A 16979-nucleotide genomic window follows, 5' to 3' on the forward strand; every position below is an offset into this window, starting at 1 on the left:
GTAAATAATAACTGCCTCGCGTCTGCTGCTAGGGTAGGCAAGATACCAAGAAAGGCAACACTCCCAACGACGTGAGCAGTTACAGCGTAGGCCGATGACTTAACGTCACGTCAAACGGTATCGTCGTTTTGACCTGGATTCGTTGCGCTAATTGTATGGAGCTTTCAATTTTGGGAGCATGGCAAGTGTTATGTCAATGTCCGCACGTCTCACTCATGGTACCTTTTCGACACAAGATGGCACTTGATTCAGATTCGTTGTAGGATGTAGCTGGTGGATCTCCATTGCCTGATGTATGGGTGTTCGCAGCATGTTCATTTGCTTCGTGTCTATAACTTTGTCGCAGCTAATATATCTCCAAAATCATGAGAGGACTCTTTCGCGTTGACTATGCATGTAGCCGTCAATCTCCCTTTAGCTCAAGACCTAGGTTTCCTAGAGCATGAACGTTGCTTCACAAGAAGATGCAACTTGAACCTCCGGTAACATCGAGCGGAGAAGACCGTGGCCTAACAATTTATGTAAACCGAGTGTGTCGTGGCCCATTCGGTTGGCTGTTTTATGTAAGGGGCAAGGTGTTATTCCAGAATAATGTGCCTTTGTTATCTCAAATATTGGAGCAATTAAGCTTCCTACGTAGGCGCTTATGAATTCCTTTTTTTGATTTGTATGTCAAGTGATGCAGCTGAGTAGGTTTCTTCCCTTCGTATTGACTGCCATCTACACCAGGTGCTATGGCTCGCAAAAGAAAGGCCTCAACCTCAGCTCAAAATCCCACGGTTGCTCCGTCCTTTGGTAATCTGCATTCGTCACAACCCTCGACTTCCTCACTTCAACAGATTGGTCACACCAGAGCCCCCAGATCCCAGACCACTGGCTATGATCAGCATGATGGATTTGGAGATCCCCATATTGAGCCTCCCAGGGCTCCTTCTACTTTGCGATCCTACAGCAGATCCGAGGATTTGAAACGATGGAAGCTTCCAGGGCGTATAAGTCCCAGGGTTCACCGTAGTCCAAATCCCAGCCTATTGAGCACATTCAATCTGGCAGATTCTGTACCTGGCACACCCAGTTACTTATTCCCTGGCAGCTCGGAGCCATCGTTATCTCGCCTCTCCCCTCCAGGAAGTATCCTTAATCCTCATTCAGCGCCCCAAACACCCAACATTTATGGCCTGAATCGAATCCTCCGTACGCAGCTAAAGAATGCGGATATGCACGTCGGCGTACATCCTTCATTGGAGCCTTCATCACCGTCGTCCGCCGCCCCACCTGGTGGCAGAATGAACACGGTCATCGGCATCACCAAGACTTTGCTCCAAACCGCATCCTCTGCTCTCAAGCTCTCCCCTATCCCATTTGTCAGCCAGATTCCAGATCTCCTTCTGATGTTGCTCCAAAGCTACGAGGTCTGTGCAACGTTCTGGTTCGGTTCGGTGGCCGGTAATCGGAGTTGCTCATGTTTCTTTCACCCGAACAGACCATCGACAGCAACAACGAGAATCTAAAGGGCCTTAATGACGAGATCCGGAACGCTTACACTACCATCTTGCGGCCTTTCCAGCTCTCTACAGGCCAGATTCCTCCTGAAGTAATTTCTCTATTCAAAGAATTCCACTCGTACGTTGTGTGCCCCTCCCTTGATCCCTCATCTGATCTTAGAACCCTTGGAAGCGCTCTAGAAAACCAGATAAAATATATCGAGTTCCTCAAGGGTCAGAAGCGCCTAGTGAGGGTGGTATCGGCCACAAAGATAGCCCAGAACATAAACGAAGTAAAGACGTGCATCAATAAGGCTATTGTTTCGTTCTCGGTCTGTTTTTTTTTTTTCTTTCGAGTATTGGATGTGGCTGACTTAGTACTAACTTGGCAGACGGAGGCGACGACTTTGACTCTGCTGCAGACGATTCAGTCGTCGGTACAATGTGCGTCCCAATGTACATACGTTTGGACTTCCCCGCTAAAGATAGTTTCAGCGGAGCTCTCGAGACTCCAACGGGCCCCTGCCGAGCACACTTACGTGAAAAGCAAGTCGGCCTGCCTTCCAAGCACGCGAGTCAAGATGCAAGAATCTTTACTCGAGCACCTGAAAGAAGCTGGGAACCGTTTTGTCTGGTTACGGGGTTCGCCAGGGACCGGTAAGACTGCGATATCCATGAGTGTTGCGTCCACCCTTGAGAGGCAGGGTACTCTTGCAGCGTCCTTCTTTTGGGATAAAAACAGGCCAGGAACCGGCCTTGACTCCATCGAACGGTTTCCTTCTACCCTTGCACGTCAACTTGCACGTTTTGATGAGGACTTTAAAACATCGCTTGTCAGGCACCTCCGGCAGCAAGACTTAGAATTAGTCCACCATCTCCCTCTTGGGGACCAAATGAAGACTCTCCTTATTGAGCCCATGCGCAACCTGCTTGCAGTACTACCCTCGGGAAAAGATCGTCTTGTCATCATTTTAGATGGTTTAGACGAGTGTGGGGATTTGGAAACACTCGAGAACCTGATGGAACTAGTACTTGTCCTTGATGAGCTACCGACCACATTCGCTGTGTTGGTGAGCTGTCGCCCCGAATCATCAGTCGTGTCGGCTTGGGATGGAGCTCGGCGTCATGGTCTTGTTGTACCATGTGAAGATCTCGATATGGCTGCGAAGAATGAGATGTTCCGCATAGTTCAACGCATGGTGGAGGATGGCCTTCGGGATCGCATCGATGCATCGTTGTGGAAACCATCGAAGGAGGACCTAGACAATTTTGCTTCAGCTTGCCGCGAGTTGCCTGTTATTGCCTCAATCCGGATTCGCGATGTCTGCTTTCGAACTCGTCGTGGTGCAACCCTCAAATCTGAGTTCGAGTACTTCTGCAATCTCGGCGATGCCCCGCTTGATGTCAACTCTGAGTACTTGCGCATACTGCGACGTGCCTACACCCTCGGCTCGTCCGGAGTTCGTCCACACATAGCGAAGAAATATCGCCTGGTGGTTGGCACGATCATCGTGGCACACAGGCCACTGAGTGTGTATTCCATGTCGCAGCTGTTTGGGATTACCGAGGATGAGATCCATGCAATATTGGAGCCAATTGGCTCAATTATCGATCCTTCCCTACAAGACACGGAAGGCTTTAAATTCTATCATGCCACTGCAAAAGAATTCATCACAGGGGATCCAATTGGCAATGAAAATGACCAAGTATTTTTTGTCAACGACACGAAAGGCTATTTCCTTGGACTACCGCTGCTTCGAGTTTTCAATGACAGTTGCGAGCGTGATGTGTTTAGGATACCTACCAGCCCTCCTCTCGGGGAGAGAGGGAAATGGAAGGATTTCATGAGCAGGAGAGAGGGGCTTCCCAACCATCTCAAATATGCGATTAACTACATACTCGATCACTTGGACCCTGCACAGCTCTTCTCGCACGAGTCCAATGACAATGAATTGCAGAACCAGTTTCATTCCCTTCTTCGGAATAACCTGCTTACGCTCCTACACCTACTACCGGGGTACTTCAAAGTTCCTGAAGAATTTTGTCAGTTCAATGTGAGCCTAAATGTTCATGTTGATTTTCATCTCAATGATACAATGTCACCTTTGACAGCATCACGATTCGATCAAACTTATGGAAGAAGGCGAAAGGATAGATCGATTGCACATCGCATATGACGGTCCATGGCATTTATACAGATCTTTCCTCCTTTTCATCCCGCCTTCATCACCTCTCTACAAACTATATGGCCACCTCTCCGATCCTGTCCGGGTCTTCAGCATTTCCAGCGATATTTCAAGCCATCTGATTCCATTGAGCAAGGCTTCACTCAATGCCCAAAAGCTCATGGAGGTAAAGCAATTTGCCTTGCCGAAGAGGTTTGACAGCATGGGCAATGAAGAAGTCAACTACAAAGCTGAATTTCACGAACCTGATGTTCGTAACGGCATTGTGACATGCGCAGCACTCTCTCCTGATGGTCGCTATGTTGCGCTCGGGTTTGGCAGTGGCACCATCGAAGTTGTCGATATCGATCATCAGCGTATGATCACTCGATTTCAGCGCGATCTGTCTAATCCTCCAGTCTGGATTGAATTTATCCATGTCAGCCCCCGGCTCACTACCGAAGACGCTGAGGGGAATGTCACCATACTCAGCCATGGCATTCCCCCTGTCAACCTTGGTACACTCTCTGCTAGTGCCTATCCTGCTGTAACTGCAGTATCAGATGATGGATTATATATCGCACGAGTTCCACAGAATCCCCGGAACCCTTGGTATCATAACATGACGCTCATTTCCATTTTGGGGAACTCGCCCATTCAGCCCCTTGCCTCTCCTCTTTCCGACCCTTTTACTCCTTCCACTCAACCTTATTTTGGTCTGGCCATCCCTCAACGTCACATGCTTGGATTTTCTCCAGGAGGACGATATATTGGCGCTTTCGATGGCCACAGTGCTTTCACTTGGTCGACCGAATCCGGTGAGTTCATTGCGCAATATCGGATCGTGGAACCCAACTTTTGGGTTATAAACTCCGGTGTTCCCCCCACTTGCCCATATCTCGTCCCTGCTCCTGTACTCACCCAACCCAGTCGACCCACTCTTCCCTTTTCAGGGAATACTGCCTATGAGGATCATTCCAGGGCAGACACAGGGCAGGAATCCGATGAGTCGTGGATTCGCCGCCCTTTTTACGATCTTTCCACACCCTTGCCAACCGACGGAGACATGTTTGAACCCTTTAGTAACTACTCGTTTTGCATGGGAGGAACTCCGCTACTCGTCTTCTCACATAAACTCTGGCTGGAAGTCTGGTCTAATGGAAGACCTCGACTCGCTGTCCTCCTGGAGTATTGCCCGGTTTTTGTCGCCGCAGAAAGCGTTGATAGCGTAGGATCCTGGTATGGTGATCGCATCGTGTCTGATAGGAGGATTTTCCACCGTCCTCGGTCCAGCCATGATGGGACTCGATTTCTGCTCCAGGGCCAGATGAAAGCCCCCATTATCGTTGACATGAGTCAAATTGTCTAGTGTCCGCGTGTTACGCTTATAGCGAAACCGGTTCACCAAGGAAAAGTGCGACAAGGGGGACTGAATTGGAAGTTACTCCTGGTTCACGTGGTGTTGTTGCTCGTTCGGGTTAGTGGCGAAGTTTGGGCTCACGCAGAGGGGAGTGTAAGGGGGGCTAGGGCAGCTGTGTGGGGAAGCAGTACACATTTCTGACGTTAGAACTTATAAGAGAGGGAATTTTGGTTCCGGCGGCGATGTTCAAATGGCTTAATGGTCATATTGCAAGTTTTACTGTGCTTCCACCTCAGGTAGCGCGAGTTCGATTCTCTGCTTCAGCTACATATGTTTACTTTTTGGCTTGTAAAGCACCAAGAGAAAAAATACCCTAGGAGCAAACCGAACCAAGAGCCTCTCCGTTGGTGCTAATCCTATTATCTGGGCGGCTGCGTCGCGGCATGGTCTCCTGTCCGTCATGCTGAGCAGCCTACATGATAATTCTTGGCTAAAGGACAAACGCGCTAGAGCGAACGAGATTGAGCTAATTCCTCCGTAGCGGAATTACGCACGTACGTTCAGTTCCGAAGGTGGTCTGGCACAAAGGGGGATTTTCGGTGGGAGAATGGATGTCATTGGGAACTTTACCTCGAGAGGGAAGTGCTACTGGCACAATTACTCTGCTCACAGGCGCGATTATCGATCCTTGTCGTGCGGCAGTTGCTGATGAATATGCTCCTAGACATCTCTCGAGACCTACAGTACGGCCAATCCACCTAAGGGAACGGTCCCATATGAACGCAGAGCAGGCACCACCCTTTGAGACATTCGGAACGCCCTCAACGTCTAAATAATTTATCTCGAAAACTCGCCCAAATCCCGTGTCAACTCTCTTCTCCTGACCAATACCAGGCAGGATTCCGGCCTCTGACCTCGTAATATTTCTGTAAGTTGTCTGTAAAGTTAGGATCGTTGCGGGCTGTGCACTCTTTAGGTGTATGCAGGCCTAGTTGCACAAGAAAAATTTATCTGCACAGGAAAGTCACCACAGTTCACTCCTGCCAGGTCGGGTTTCGCGCAACCCGATTGTACTGTAAATGCCGTGCTGCCCTGACTCCGCAGTCTGATTGTGATCTCTTGATTTTCATCATGCTGCCCAGACTCGTACCCAGTCATCGTCGCTCGTGGATGCCACGCAAATGTGACTAGGTGACAGCGTTCGGGACTGTGATACCATTCAAAAGGATACCTGCGATGGGATGCCGAAGATCACATTCACTGGAGGGTGATCGGTGATTAGATAGCGTGGATGGCATCACGATGCCGTCGATCACGATGCGAGCGATCAGGTTGCCTCGCACTGAAAGTAGGACACCCATACTCGGAATAGAGGTCGGTGCGTTGCCAATGTACCACGAGGGACGAAGATGATGACACAGTACCTCCACTACCGTATTCACCACCCGGTTCATGTCCACTCTGTCGTTGACATCAAAGGGCATTCATTAGAAATGAACGGTGCGCAATATTTATGTTTGGACGTTCGAGTCCAAGCACATAGGGCACAGGATCGTGAACGAAAGAAAGGAATACTTCTGGCCACACCGCCTTAGACTCATAGTAGCCGAAAGCCACTGTAAGCGTCCTAAGTAGCGGTTGAACTTCTAACAGTAGCGTTGTTGTTGTTGTTGTACTCTATTTTGTTACCCCGCGGCCTCGTGTCAACGTGGCAGTGCGGCCATCCCAACTCGTTACAGCGTGTGTACATGAGGGGATCATCCTTACATGGTATGGGTGTCTGGGTGGTGTCTTCGGGTGAGTGGGATCCTCGGGAGTTGTGTCGTCGGGGGGAGTTGTCGGGGTAATGTGTATATGTTACATATATAAAAATAAATAGTTGTCGGTCAACAGTAGCGTCTCTGAGATGCCATCAATTTACAATCAATACAATTTAGGCCCTTTTCACTCAATTCAGTAACCCATCAAGTGAAATAAGCCTATCTTCCATGAGAGCTGCCAAGTTGACGCGGTAGCGTGTGAGTTCATTTTTTGAGACAGAGGTGACTAGAATCGGAGTTTCTGTGGTTTGGATATTGTCGTTATCATCGCTCTTGGACTCGAATGGACTCGGTCGCTTTTACTTGTTGTTAACCGTGAAAGGAAAGTGCGTTCATTGGGAACATGGATGGCAATGATTGGAGATGAGTCAGTCAGGATTGCAACAATTTGCTTCCCTCCGGACGTTGGAATGAAGGGAGGGAGCGTTTAAATGGGTTGTTGAAGCGCGTACGTCGAGAGCCTCATAACGCGTCGAAATGAAATTCCGCAGACAGTCGGTCTTGTCCGAATTGCCGAAGTTGATCCGTAACTTCGTGCGACATTTACAAATGGAAAATCACGTTTTGCTCTCAATACAAAGTATTGCCTACGAGTCTGCAGGAAAACCGTATTCCGATTCCGATCCCGATTCCGCTCCCTCTATCTGGGGTGGATTAGGCCCACGTTGCTGGCACTTCAATGGGGTCGTCCCTCGTTTATGGGGTGGGGGCCGGTTTACAAGTTGAGGCCCCCGCCCGAACTGTTGCAAACAGGGGCTGGTATCCATCCTTAGGCCTGAACATGGTCTTCACAGCGGAATTCCAGCATCGAGTACAGTCATACCAGATGTTATGCTAGAAAGTTACAAGATTTAAAGCGCTTTTAGCCTCTAAGGTTTCTGGCTGAAGGCACGATAGCTCAATTCCTGATCTTCTTGTCGGAAACATAAAACTGGCCAAATTCGCAAACAACTGTGATCTTGTGACAGCATTCCCACACCTATCGCCATGATCAACTTCATTCCCGCCGGAGACTGATTGTATCTGTGCAAGAATGTCCAGTTCCCCCAGCGTGCTGCATGTCGTCCTGTTATCCGCGTCATGCACACACGCTACTCAAATCGACACTGTCGATGTCACGACAGCAATGGGTCATTACGATATTACCAAACCTACTTGATAATGGCATCGGCATATTCGCGCATACCACATTTTGTTCTGCGGCATCAAGATCGATACGCTCCCTGTTATCCGTGGTAAATTGAACCCTGCTTTGCTTGTGGTGTCACTGTTTTAGCGCTATTGTACGCGACCATGATGCAGTTTGCTGAATCATATGTTACCAGAAACAAGGGGAATTATATGGTCAAGTCATGCCCATCGTTCTTCTTTCGGATTGCGGGGACCATGCACCTTCTTCCGCCTGCACGAGTAGTTGCATAGGGTAATTTATATACACAGAAAAGCTTGCTGTAACTCAGACCTGGGCTACTGCATTGTATTGTTACGTGTATGGGATACCGTGCTGCCCTGACTTTCCAGTCTGCCATCTGGATCTCCTGATTTGATGCATCCCACCCCCCCGTTTCTATTGTCGCTTTCCGATTCCGATTCCGCTCCGTCCCCCATCTCCGCCGGGTTTTATGGGTATATGTTACTGGCACAACAATGGGGGAGAGCCAAAGAAACCATGCTCACCACACCCCGCGGTCCGAATCGTTGGGCATGTTCGACGTGCAAAAAAGGGTGGGTGACAGTTGATATTAATTCTCCATGGGCACTAATGCTTTAATACAGCAAGCACAAATGTTCACCACACCAGGATATCACGGGCAAGTGCGAAAGGTGTGCGCGCTTGAGGAAGGAGGTTCGGATCTCTGCGTGCTACGGAAGGAGATTTTGATGCCACCATTCATAGTGTACGCGTTCGCCTTCAAAAAATCCACAAAGCACCAATGCCCTCGCTGTGGAAGCTTCGTCTCCAGCGCATACGTCCAGCCATGGGACGTCGGAACGCAACTCGGTGGTACCGGCGAATCAATGTGAGACCCCCGACCTCGTGCCCGTCACAATCCTTATAAGCCGCACAGCTCTTCCCCCGCCTCCACGTCAAGGCACCAATCCATTTTTGAACCTTCTCAAGCTGGTCTCAAGTCGTGGAAGAATGACAATACGCGAGGTCCACGACAGCGCGCTTGACCGGGGCATTGAATGGGCAGCCGCGAATTTTGGGGGATTCGATGCGCGAGCATTCCGGATGGACTGCTCTGCAGTGACACATGCGGACCGTCATTACCCTGTCCGGGCATGCCATTGGGCCCTACTTTTAAGGCAGTTCTGTTCAGACCGGATGCTGAGCAAGGAAGAAGCTGAAATGTTTGTGTCGGATGTTCTGCGGGCCTGGTTCGACGACTTGAGATTCGGCACCCGTTGGACTCTCGACGCGATTTCAATTCTCCTCAAGCATCTTCGCGAGACGGGGGATATTAGAAGCAAGTGTTTTTTTTTTCTTCTGTCTGTCTTCTATTTCTGACGGCCTTCTCCTAGGCCATGTTGTAGAAGGTGTGCCCACTACTCACAGTATGACCTTTTCTTTACTATTTATCCTCTGTATTAGGTTTGGAGGAGTGGAGTAAGTTACCATTGTGTTCTGTTATGTTCATTTAAGGTTTCATTGATGTTAGTGGTGTTGGTGGCGGCCAGTGGAGCGAATCACATCTCAATTGAAGGCCAGAATAGCGGGGCCCGAGGTAGGCGATTCTGATAGCATATTCTCAACTCTAATACGTTCTTTAGCCCCCCTGTCTTCCGCTCGTCTTCCTAGTCATCCCACAGAGCACCTTGACTCCGAAAGGTGAGCAATATTTATAGCCTAATACCTTTTGAGTTGCTGAAAGTTGCTCGTCTCAGAGAGTTTGGAGGGGACATCTCGTCCTTGGTTTTCCACATGACAAACATGTAGGATGGGAAGCTGGTTGAAAAACCTGGAGTGCAGTTTGTAGATTTGGTATGGGGACTTTCGTCGGGATTAGCATCTGCCTATACCCGTACAGCTCTCCACTCACCGGGCGCTGATTGGCTACTTGTGAGGCGTAGGGTCTTCCGTCGGGATCAGCACACAGCAAAAATTGTCGATCTAATCTAAGCGACCAAAATCGGCAAGTTTAAATGCCAACCTTTTTAGACTTGCCCGTGATCTGGCATTTTTATTGCTGCTGAGATTTGGTAATGAACAGCAATAGATTCGGCCAACTCCGCTATGAGTACATTGACGTTTTTGGGACCTGAATGAATGATTTTTGGCTCTTTATCGCTATCATTTGGTCATCCTTGTCATTTCCGTTTCATCCTTTACCGACTCTGACTCCACGGTTCGAATCAAAAGAGGCGCATGCATGGTACGTAACAGTGACAATCAACCATGGTTACGAAGTCAAAGGCTAGAGTCTTGCCTAGGACGCAAATGTCTTGGGCTAACTCGTTCTAAATTTACAGGCAACTCGAAGCGCGAAAGGCGTGCGCAGCTTTGGACAAAATTTCTGTGCGCATCATGCATATCAAGGAAGAAGACTTTGGTACGCCACATATCATTGATAGCGTATAAACCCGTCCGCGAACTAAGACAAAAACCAATGCTCCTCCTGGGGAAACTCCATCTCCAGGTGCATGCGTCCAGTTTTCATGTGCCTTTGCATTGCATCTCGATGATAAGAGTAAGAACCCCTAGCTGCTCCCGATGGCATTCCGCTTCTTGTTTGGTCATTACGAAAAATAAAACACCGACGGTGAACCCGGAACAGTTTTGGGTGCTCAGGTTCCGTAACATTCCCACTCGGAATCTATTCCATCGGAGACTTGATTGCACCGAATGTTCGATTTTTTGACGTGCTTGTGATACAGCCCCGTTATGTACACATGATCTTCTGAATTGACAATTGAGTTTATTGATAAAACATTTCAGCCTTGAATGGCCTGTGGACGTATACCATACAGGCTTTGTACTGCATCTGCCTTCGTGAGCGAGTGATATTCCACGCTCGTTAAGACCAACACGCTCACCGCTATCTGTGGTATCCTTCCCTACTTTTCCTTGTGGTGTTACTGTCTTTGCACCGCTGTGTGTTCGCCCAGCTGGGAAGGACCGTGTAGTCTTGATGTGCATCCCTAGTTGCACACTGGCACGGCGACATTATCCTCACAGGAAAGCTTCGCCCAATTGCCACAATTCACTTCTGGGTCGGATTCCGCTCTGCCTTGACCCTGCAATATGACTGTGCCAGTGATCTTTGGATTTTCATCATTCCACCGGCCTGTCCATGCTTTTCGATTCCGATTCCGCTCCTTCCTCCATCTCCGGCGGAGTTCACGAGGCTTATATTTCTGGCGACGTAATAGGGTTGGGTTGGCTAGAGACCCTCATCCCTACTCACTCTCATGGCCAGTAAGCCCAGGGACCGCGTTGGGCATGGAAAAGCTTGCATGAGGTGCAAAAGACAGTTAGTAGCATACATCATGAATTGGGCATGAACACTGATACCCCAGCACAGGAGGACTAAATGTTCGGATCGTTCGAAGCTCACAGGAAAGTGTCAACACTGCGAGCGTCTGGGGTACGAGGTTCGGATTCCGTGCGTGTTACGGTAGGAGACTCTAATCCTACTATCTACAGTGTGAAGATCAATTTCAAGGCGGAGAAAGTGGAGAAAGTGGCAGCACTCCCGTTGAGGAATCTCCCTCCCTAGCGTACACGGCCAGCCCCTATGGAACCATCTCGGGGGAACCCTCGAATCAAAGTAAGACACCCACCCTCGTGCGCGCCATAATCCTCATAACTTGTACACAATGGCACAGATCTTGCTCCACCCCGCCGCATTCCGGACGCCCTCAGAAAAATTCCGGACTTTGGAATGGCAGTAACGGACGAGGAGCACGACCAGGCCCTTGACCGGGGCCTCGAATGGGTGGTCAGGGAACTTGGTCGGAGTTTTAATGAAGACGCATTTTGGGCTGCGGCGATGGTCGAGGTCGACTACCCCTCCGTGAGGGTACTCCACTGGTCACTAATTCTGAAGGGATTTCTCATTCAGGGGGATCTGAGTGTGGAAGTGGCCGGAGAGCTCTCATTGTTCGTTTGGTTGGCCTTGTTCAAAGACTTCCAATCCAACGCAGCGTGGGCTTATCACGCGCGTGTGATACTCTGGGACCACCTTAGCACAGTAGGAGACAATAGAAGCAAGTGGTTCTTTTTTCTTATCTTTCTTCTGCCTCTAATGGTCTTCCTCTAGGTGGCCTTGTGGGAGGTGTGTCGCCATTATTCGCTAGGTCAATATCTCTTCTTTACCGATCGTTCATTACCTTCTTGGATTTTCCAGCCATCAGTACGTTCTTTGTGTCCTATTATGTTCGCTTAGGGAGTTCATGGTGTTGGTAGTGTCAGTGGCCCCCACCGTATCCGCTAATGAAAGCGGGGATCGCGAGGCTCGAAGCTTTGGTTTCCCGCAGGTAGGGGACATATGCCCAAAACAATCACCTCACGATGGACTCTAATACGTTCTTAGCCTCCCACTGGCAACACTAGTTCTTCTCTTCATCTTTCAGGTTACCCAGCTGGCTCCCAAATGTGAGCGATATTTCAACTTATCTTCCGGATTGCTGAGGGTTGCTTGTCTCAGAGGGTTTGGGGGCGACACTTCACAAGCTATGTGCTCTGATTTATCGCCCCTGCCAGTGAATATGCTATATTCAAACGACCTCGCCCCTCTCGTGACAACGAACGCGACGTACCCTGCGAGTTACTATGCCGACGCAAACATCCAGGGTACTAATATGCAAGAACCTTGAAGAAAGGGCCCGGATGAATTAGCCATTTATAAAGAAGCCAGGCGTTCTTGCGGCTAGACCTCAGGATTCAATGGTTACTGGAAGAAGAAGAAGAAGAGTCAATCACGTCGAGGCGGCTCAACGAAGCTAGGAGACCCACTCTGTGTACACACATTGGGACGATGATTCTTCATCTGCATTTCCTCAGCGTAAATGATAGTTGAAACAAGTTTAATTGTCCTTTCTTCTCTCTCTTTATTATCCTTTCAGGCACCTATCTGGGAGGTGTATCCGGTTACACGCGGGTTCAATAAGTTTATCCGTTTGCTGTACGTCCACCATCTTAGCTATCATTTTGTCGTTCTGGCCGAAGTCCAAGATAGTGGGGTGTGTGACATTGACACCACGCATGAGGTAATTACCGACAGCGATGTTCGTCTTCTCCTAAGCTCCATGATCATCCCATTCCCATTCCTCTGGAGCATCGTGACTCCTAATTACGAGCGGTTTCACTGTTGAAAGGGCCAGGAGACGAGCGGTTGGACGGCGCGGTGATGGTAGACTCTTGATAGAAAAGCGCCGGTACAAGTAATGGCAAATGTCGTTCCTCCAACTTGAATGATTGCCATTTCACGTTACATAGCGATGAACATGCCAACCCAGCATGCACGATCAATGCGACCTTAGACCTCGGGAGTATCCGTTACTAAGCAAGTGCATTTTGTAGGATGCAGCCCAGCTCTTCTGGAAGACGACCAGAATATGGCGAATAAATGACTCAATACGCGCTTGTCCCAGGTTGTTTGTTGACTGTTGTTTGAGTGTCGGGAAGCGGCGAAATGAATTGCCGTCAGCTGCCTATACCGTATACGGAAATGTGGCCGCGGCGAGCAGATTATTGGCTTCCGACCCGCTGTTGGAGAATGACATTTTCGTTCTGTGGAAGAAATTATGCTCATGGTTATGCATGCTAATTAAATTTTCAGCGCTTTACGTTGAGTACATTTCAGGTCGTGTTTTCTGCCACTTGTTGACCGAAAGCGTCCGGAAGCATGATGGGCCATGAAGGGGGTCATTTGATTCTCTAACCGGATAGGCTCTGAAATACGACCCCATTCTTCTGGCGCAATAATGTAACTTCCAGAGCCGACTAGCGCATGGTAACGCCCACATCCTCTCGGGCGATCGGCTTCTTGGTTCTTGCAGCAATAAGACGTTGAATGAACTCAAATCAGCATTGTGGGCTATTAATGGCGAATCATGAAAGTGCACTGCCACCGACTCAACAGGGGACCCTTCCCCGCCCCAGTAAATAACGGAGTAACCGCTTGCTCTAAAGATAAAGCTATAAGGTAATATACAATGAGTTATAAGATATAAGGAATGAAAGGAAAACAACTAACCTCAGTCTCACTATATGCGCGAGAACTGAGGGAAAAAGGAAATGAATGAATATAGTTTGTGGCTTTCGCGGATAAGTCCGAAATAGCCAAAGAAGGAAGAAAGCGGGAACAAGTCACATGGTCTAACCAAGTAAACTCGGTCAGACCAAACCTGCCGGCAACGTCCGGAAGGGGTGGCCTTCCGGCACTATATGCGCTGCCCTCCAACAGTAAACCCAACTTACGCCAAATGAAGCGTTAACTCCGAGGCACAAACTATGGCCCTACGGTGCGCCTGTACGGGGCACTTGGGCTTGAAAATTTGCCCCACCTCGGGCCTTGTATATCATATAAATTGAACTTTGCGTGCTCACACACATCAAACTCGCGCGCCCCTCGCTTTGGCTATGTGGACCCCCTGACCTGCTCTTCCTGTAAATGAAACCACCTTTTCACTGCAAAGCGGGTATCCGCGCGGCTCTTTGCACAAAGAGCCATCTTCTATTGCTCGAAGTGGGGGACATTGAATATCGAGGTCTTTCACCTGCTTTAGACGAACAGGTCATGCATGCGGCTTACTTATGCGCGTAAAAACCTGTAAATGGTAAAGGCGCACACACGTGCTGATGCTATTATTATTATTATTCTGAATCATTTGTTATGAGGGTCCTCGGCCTGTAATATGTATGCGCCTATGTATGCGCCTATCAATGCTGCACTGCCTGGATCGTTCCCACGTCGTCTCTCAATTTCCGTGATTCCTTCCGTTTCCATTCCCGTTCTCGCTTAACCGGATTTCACATATATACTCAGCTCGCCGTGATGTCGTCGGTCATCGGAAAGTTCCCCCGCTCATGTCTTCGGTGGCAAGTTCTTCTCGGTCTCGCGGCCCTTATGAACGAGGCGCATGCGCAGCGTGCAGAACAGGGTCAGAAATTTCCTCTCCAATTGGCTACCGACGCTTACACTCTAATTCAGGAAGACCAAGTGCTCGCCCCGCGATCCAAGCACGGGCAAGTGCCATAAATGTAAACGTCTGGGGAAAAAGGTTTGAGAATTTTCGCATGCAAAGGTAGAATAATCTGATATAATTCCATCTGCAGTGTGTAACTGGGGGTGCGGGCCAAGCCAAGAACTCCAAAAGCGGCACTGGAGTGGCCGCCTCGTTAATGAGCACGCCCAAGCCAAGCCATGCGGCCTCGCGTCCCGCGCCTAGAACGCCCTCAACTAAAGGTAAGAACCCCCAGCTTCGTGTTCGTCATAATTATGCTTATGGGCTGCCACAACATGTCAGGGACAGGTCTTGCACCAAGCCACGGCAAGGGCACCAGCCTCCATACGAGCGCTCTTCCCCTAGTCCCAATCCTTCGAGACATTGTAAAAGATGCATTGCACGACTCCGAGCTCGACGAGAGTATTGGATGGGCAGTCGTGTTTTTCGATGGAGCATTTGATGCGAAAGCATTCCGGAATCATCTGATTGAGGCTGCACGGTTGGGACCCTCCCATCCATACCTCATTCGATTGTCCCATTGGGCTCTCATTTTACGACAGCCTCGTATTTACCAGCTATTGGGGGAGGATGCAGAGGAGCTCATGTCAACTGCGTTTGGAATATTGTTTATCGAGATCAAAAAGCCGACCGTGTGGACCTTCAAGGCAATTATCATTCTTTTGGATCATTTTAAAACGATAGGGGACGTTAGAAGTAAGCATTTCTTCCCTCTTGCGCAGCCTGCCCATCGTTTTGATGTCACCGTCTAGGTACCTATTTGAAAAGTGTGTCATAGGCATCCGCACGCCAATTGACCCTTTAATATTCGCTTTCCACTTTACCTAGTGTTGGCCTACGGGAGTGAGTTGGACTCTTCGAGTTTTAATTGTGTTTACTTAAGTAGAATCTTAGTGGTAGACCACCTATCTCACTCCGATTCCGCCGATGGCCAAGGTGACACTGGCACGACGATTCAGAAGCTTTCGTCCATCCTCCGCTCGCAGGTACGTCAATTGTGATAGTTCATTTCAATGTGATTGTTCAATGACCTACCCCCGATTTTTTCTCTTTCTTGTGTGTGGGCAGTTCCCAAGCACAGATTCCCGGCTGAGTTTCACGGCAACCCAGGATAGAGTGGAATTACCAGTCACTGACCAGAACCACTGCGACGACACCGATCGCACTCCCATGCCACTCCACCCCATCGACGTTTGTCGGAACGCCCAACCGTGAGTGATGGTTCGCTCTGTGGCTTTGAGGTGCTGACAGTTTGGCTTAGGAAGATCCGGGGCGATGACCACAATAACCCTCCAGCTGTACGTCCGGATGAACACCTTGGCTCGACCTCGGAAATGCCAAGGTTCGACCCATCAAACTACTCCCTGTCGCCATTGAGCCTCCCTTTATTCACTCCCTCTAATGGCATTACAAACGCATTCGGGGATTTCGACGCGCTCCTTTCATGAATCAAGATCCCCTCGCTCGGGGACAAGCAACGGTGAACACCACAGTGTGGAGTCATTAACAGTAGTCATTTTGACGTATGGATATACCAATCCGTACCGAGCGTTGTGCTAGATTAGAGCCGTTTGGCCTTGGAGCAAACGTGTTATTCTTCAACATGATTGGTCTAGGGGTTTCAGGTAGCCCCTCTCTCTCTATATATATATATGTACAAGCGTTACCATTTGCTGTTCCTTCCCCGATGTGCACGTTCGTACTTTTTGAATTATCGGCGACCCATCTTGCCTAGATTATCACTTCCCCCAGTAGCTTGGGTTTTTTTTTATTCCCTTCCTCACGTCTGTTACTAGGTACATGTCCACCGTGGCTAGGTACTCTCCCGCCAAAGCCTATTCCATCGGTATCAACTTTATATTTGCTATGCTCGTGATCAGACCAGTCGTATATAGGCATGATGGAATGAGATGGGTGGATGTCCCTGGATGGGGATATATTCGTCTTTTGCGGTTTG

At 49.2% G+C, this 16979-nt stretch overlaps 4 protein-coding genes across 4 annotated transcripts; all 4 read left to right on the plus strand.

Annotated features, from left to right (window-relative positions):
• Positions 1 to 2065: 2065 nt before the first annotated feature.
• On the plus strand, positions 2066 to 2476 carry EI90DRAFT_2903239 (uncharacterized protein; the record flags this gene model as incomplete). The annotated part of the gene is made up of 1 exon (XM_039054131.1): positions 2066 to 2476. A coding segment is annotated over one exon (411 nt), but the record flags the coding sequence as incomplete, so codon positions are not given.
• A 5712-nt stretch (positions 2477 to 8188) lies between these two features.
• Positions 8189 to 9798, plus strand: EI90DRAFT_826205 (uncharacterized protein). The gene is made up of 6 exons (XM_039068107.1): positions 8189 to 8554; positions 8606 to 8675; positions 8727 to 8850; positions 8899 to 9304; positions 9426 to 9662; positions 9719 to 9798. The coding sequence occupies exons 1-5, from the start codon at positions 8376 to 8378 to the stop codon at positions 9442 to 9444; spliced, it is 798 nt and encodes a 265-aa protein (XP_038923516.1). The 5' UTR covers positions 8189 to 8375; the 3' UTR covers positions 9445 to 9662; positions 9719 to 9798.
• Positions 9799 to 10769: 971 nt separating this feature from the next.
• On the plus strand, positions 10770 to 12263 carry EI90DRAFT_3285097 (uncharacterized protein; the record flags this gene model as incomplete). Its single annotated transcript, XM_039066951.1, has 6 exons — positions 10770 to 11304; positions 11356 to 11425; positions 11478 to 11601; positions 11660 to 12040; positions 12094 to 12186; positions 12240 to 12263. Coding segments are annotated over exons 1-6 (753 nt in total), but the record flags the coding sequence as incomplete, so codon positions are not given.
• Positions 12264 to 14635: 2372 nt separating this feature from the next.
• EI90DRAFT_3031297 (uncharacterized protein) lies at positions 14636 to 16932 on the plus strand. The gene is given in 10 exon segments (XM_039058302.1): positions 14636 to 14938; positions 14989 to 15058; positions 15114 to 15243; positions 15305 to 15718; positions 15775 to 15789; positions 15851 to 15865; positions 15917 to 16008; positions 16091 to 16234; positions 16248 to 16249; positions 16287 to 16932. 10 exon segments carry the CDS (start codon positions 14865 to 14867, stop codon positions 16468 to 16470), a joined length of 1140 nt encoding a protein of 379 aa, XP_038923518.1. The 5' UTR covers positions 14636 to 14864; the 3' UTR covers positions 16471 to 16932.
• Positions 16933 to 16979: the final 47 nt, after the last annotated feature.

Source organism: Cantharellus anzutake (genome assembly GCF_015039405.1).
Source record: "Cantharellus anzutake strain C23 chromosome Unknown EI90scaffold_2, whole genome shotgun sequence".
In the NCBI taxonomy this organism is placed as follows: domain Eukaryota; kingdom Fungi; phylum Basidiomycota; class Agaricomycetes; order Cantharellales; family Hydnaceae; genus Cantharellus; species Cantharellus anzutake.

Coding starts and splice junctions, on each gene's coding strand:
- EI90DRAFT_3031297 (XM_039058302.1), top strand. CDS start 14,865: ATGTCTTCGGTGGCAAGTTCTTCTCGGTCTCGCGGCCCTTATGAACGA. Junction 15,059..15,113: donor GTAAACGTCTGGGGAAAAAG/GTTTGAGAATTT, acceptor TTCCATCTGCAG/TGTGTAACTGGGGGTGCGGG. Junction 16,009..16,090: donor CGTCCATCCTCCGCTCGCAG/GTACGTCAATTG, acceptor GTGTGTGGGCAG/TTCCCAAGCACAGATTCCCG.
- EI90DRAFT_826205 (XM_039068107.1), top strand. CDS start 8,376: ATGCATCCCACCCCCCCGTTTCTATTGTCGCTTTCCGATTCCGATTCC. Junction 8,555..8,605: donor TGTTCGACGTGCAAAAAAGG/GTGGGTGACAGT, acceptor GCTTTAATACAG/CAAGCACAAATGTTCACCAC. Junction 8,851..8,898: donor GGTGGTACCGGCGAATCAAT/GTGAGACCCCCG, acceptor TAAGCCGCACAG/CTCTTCCCCCGCCTCCACGT.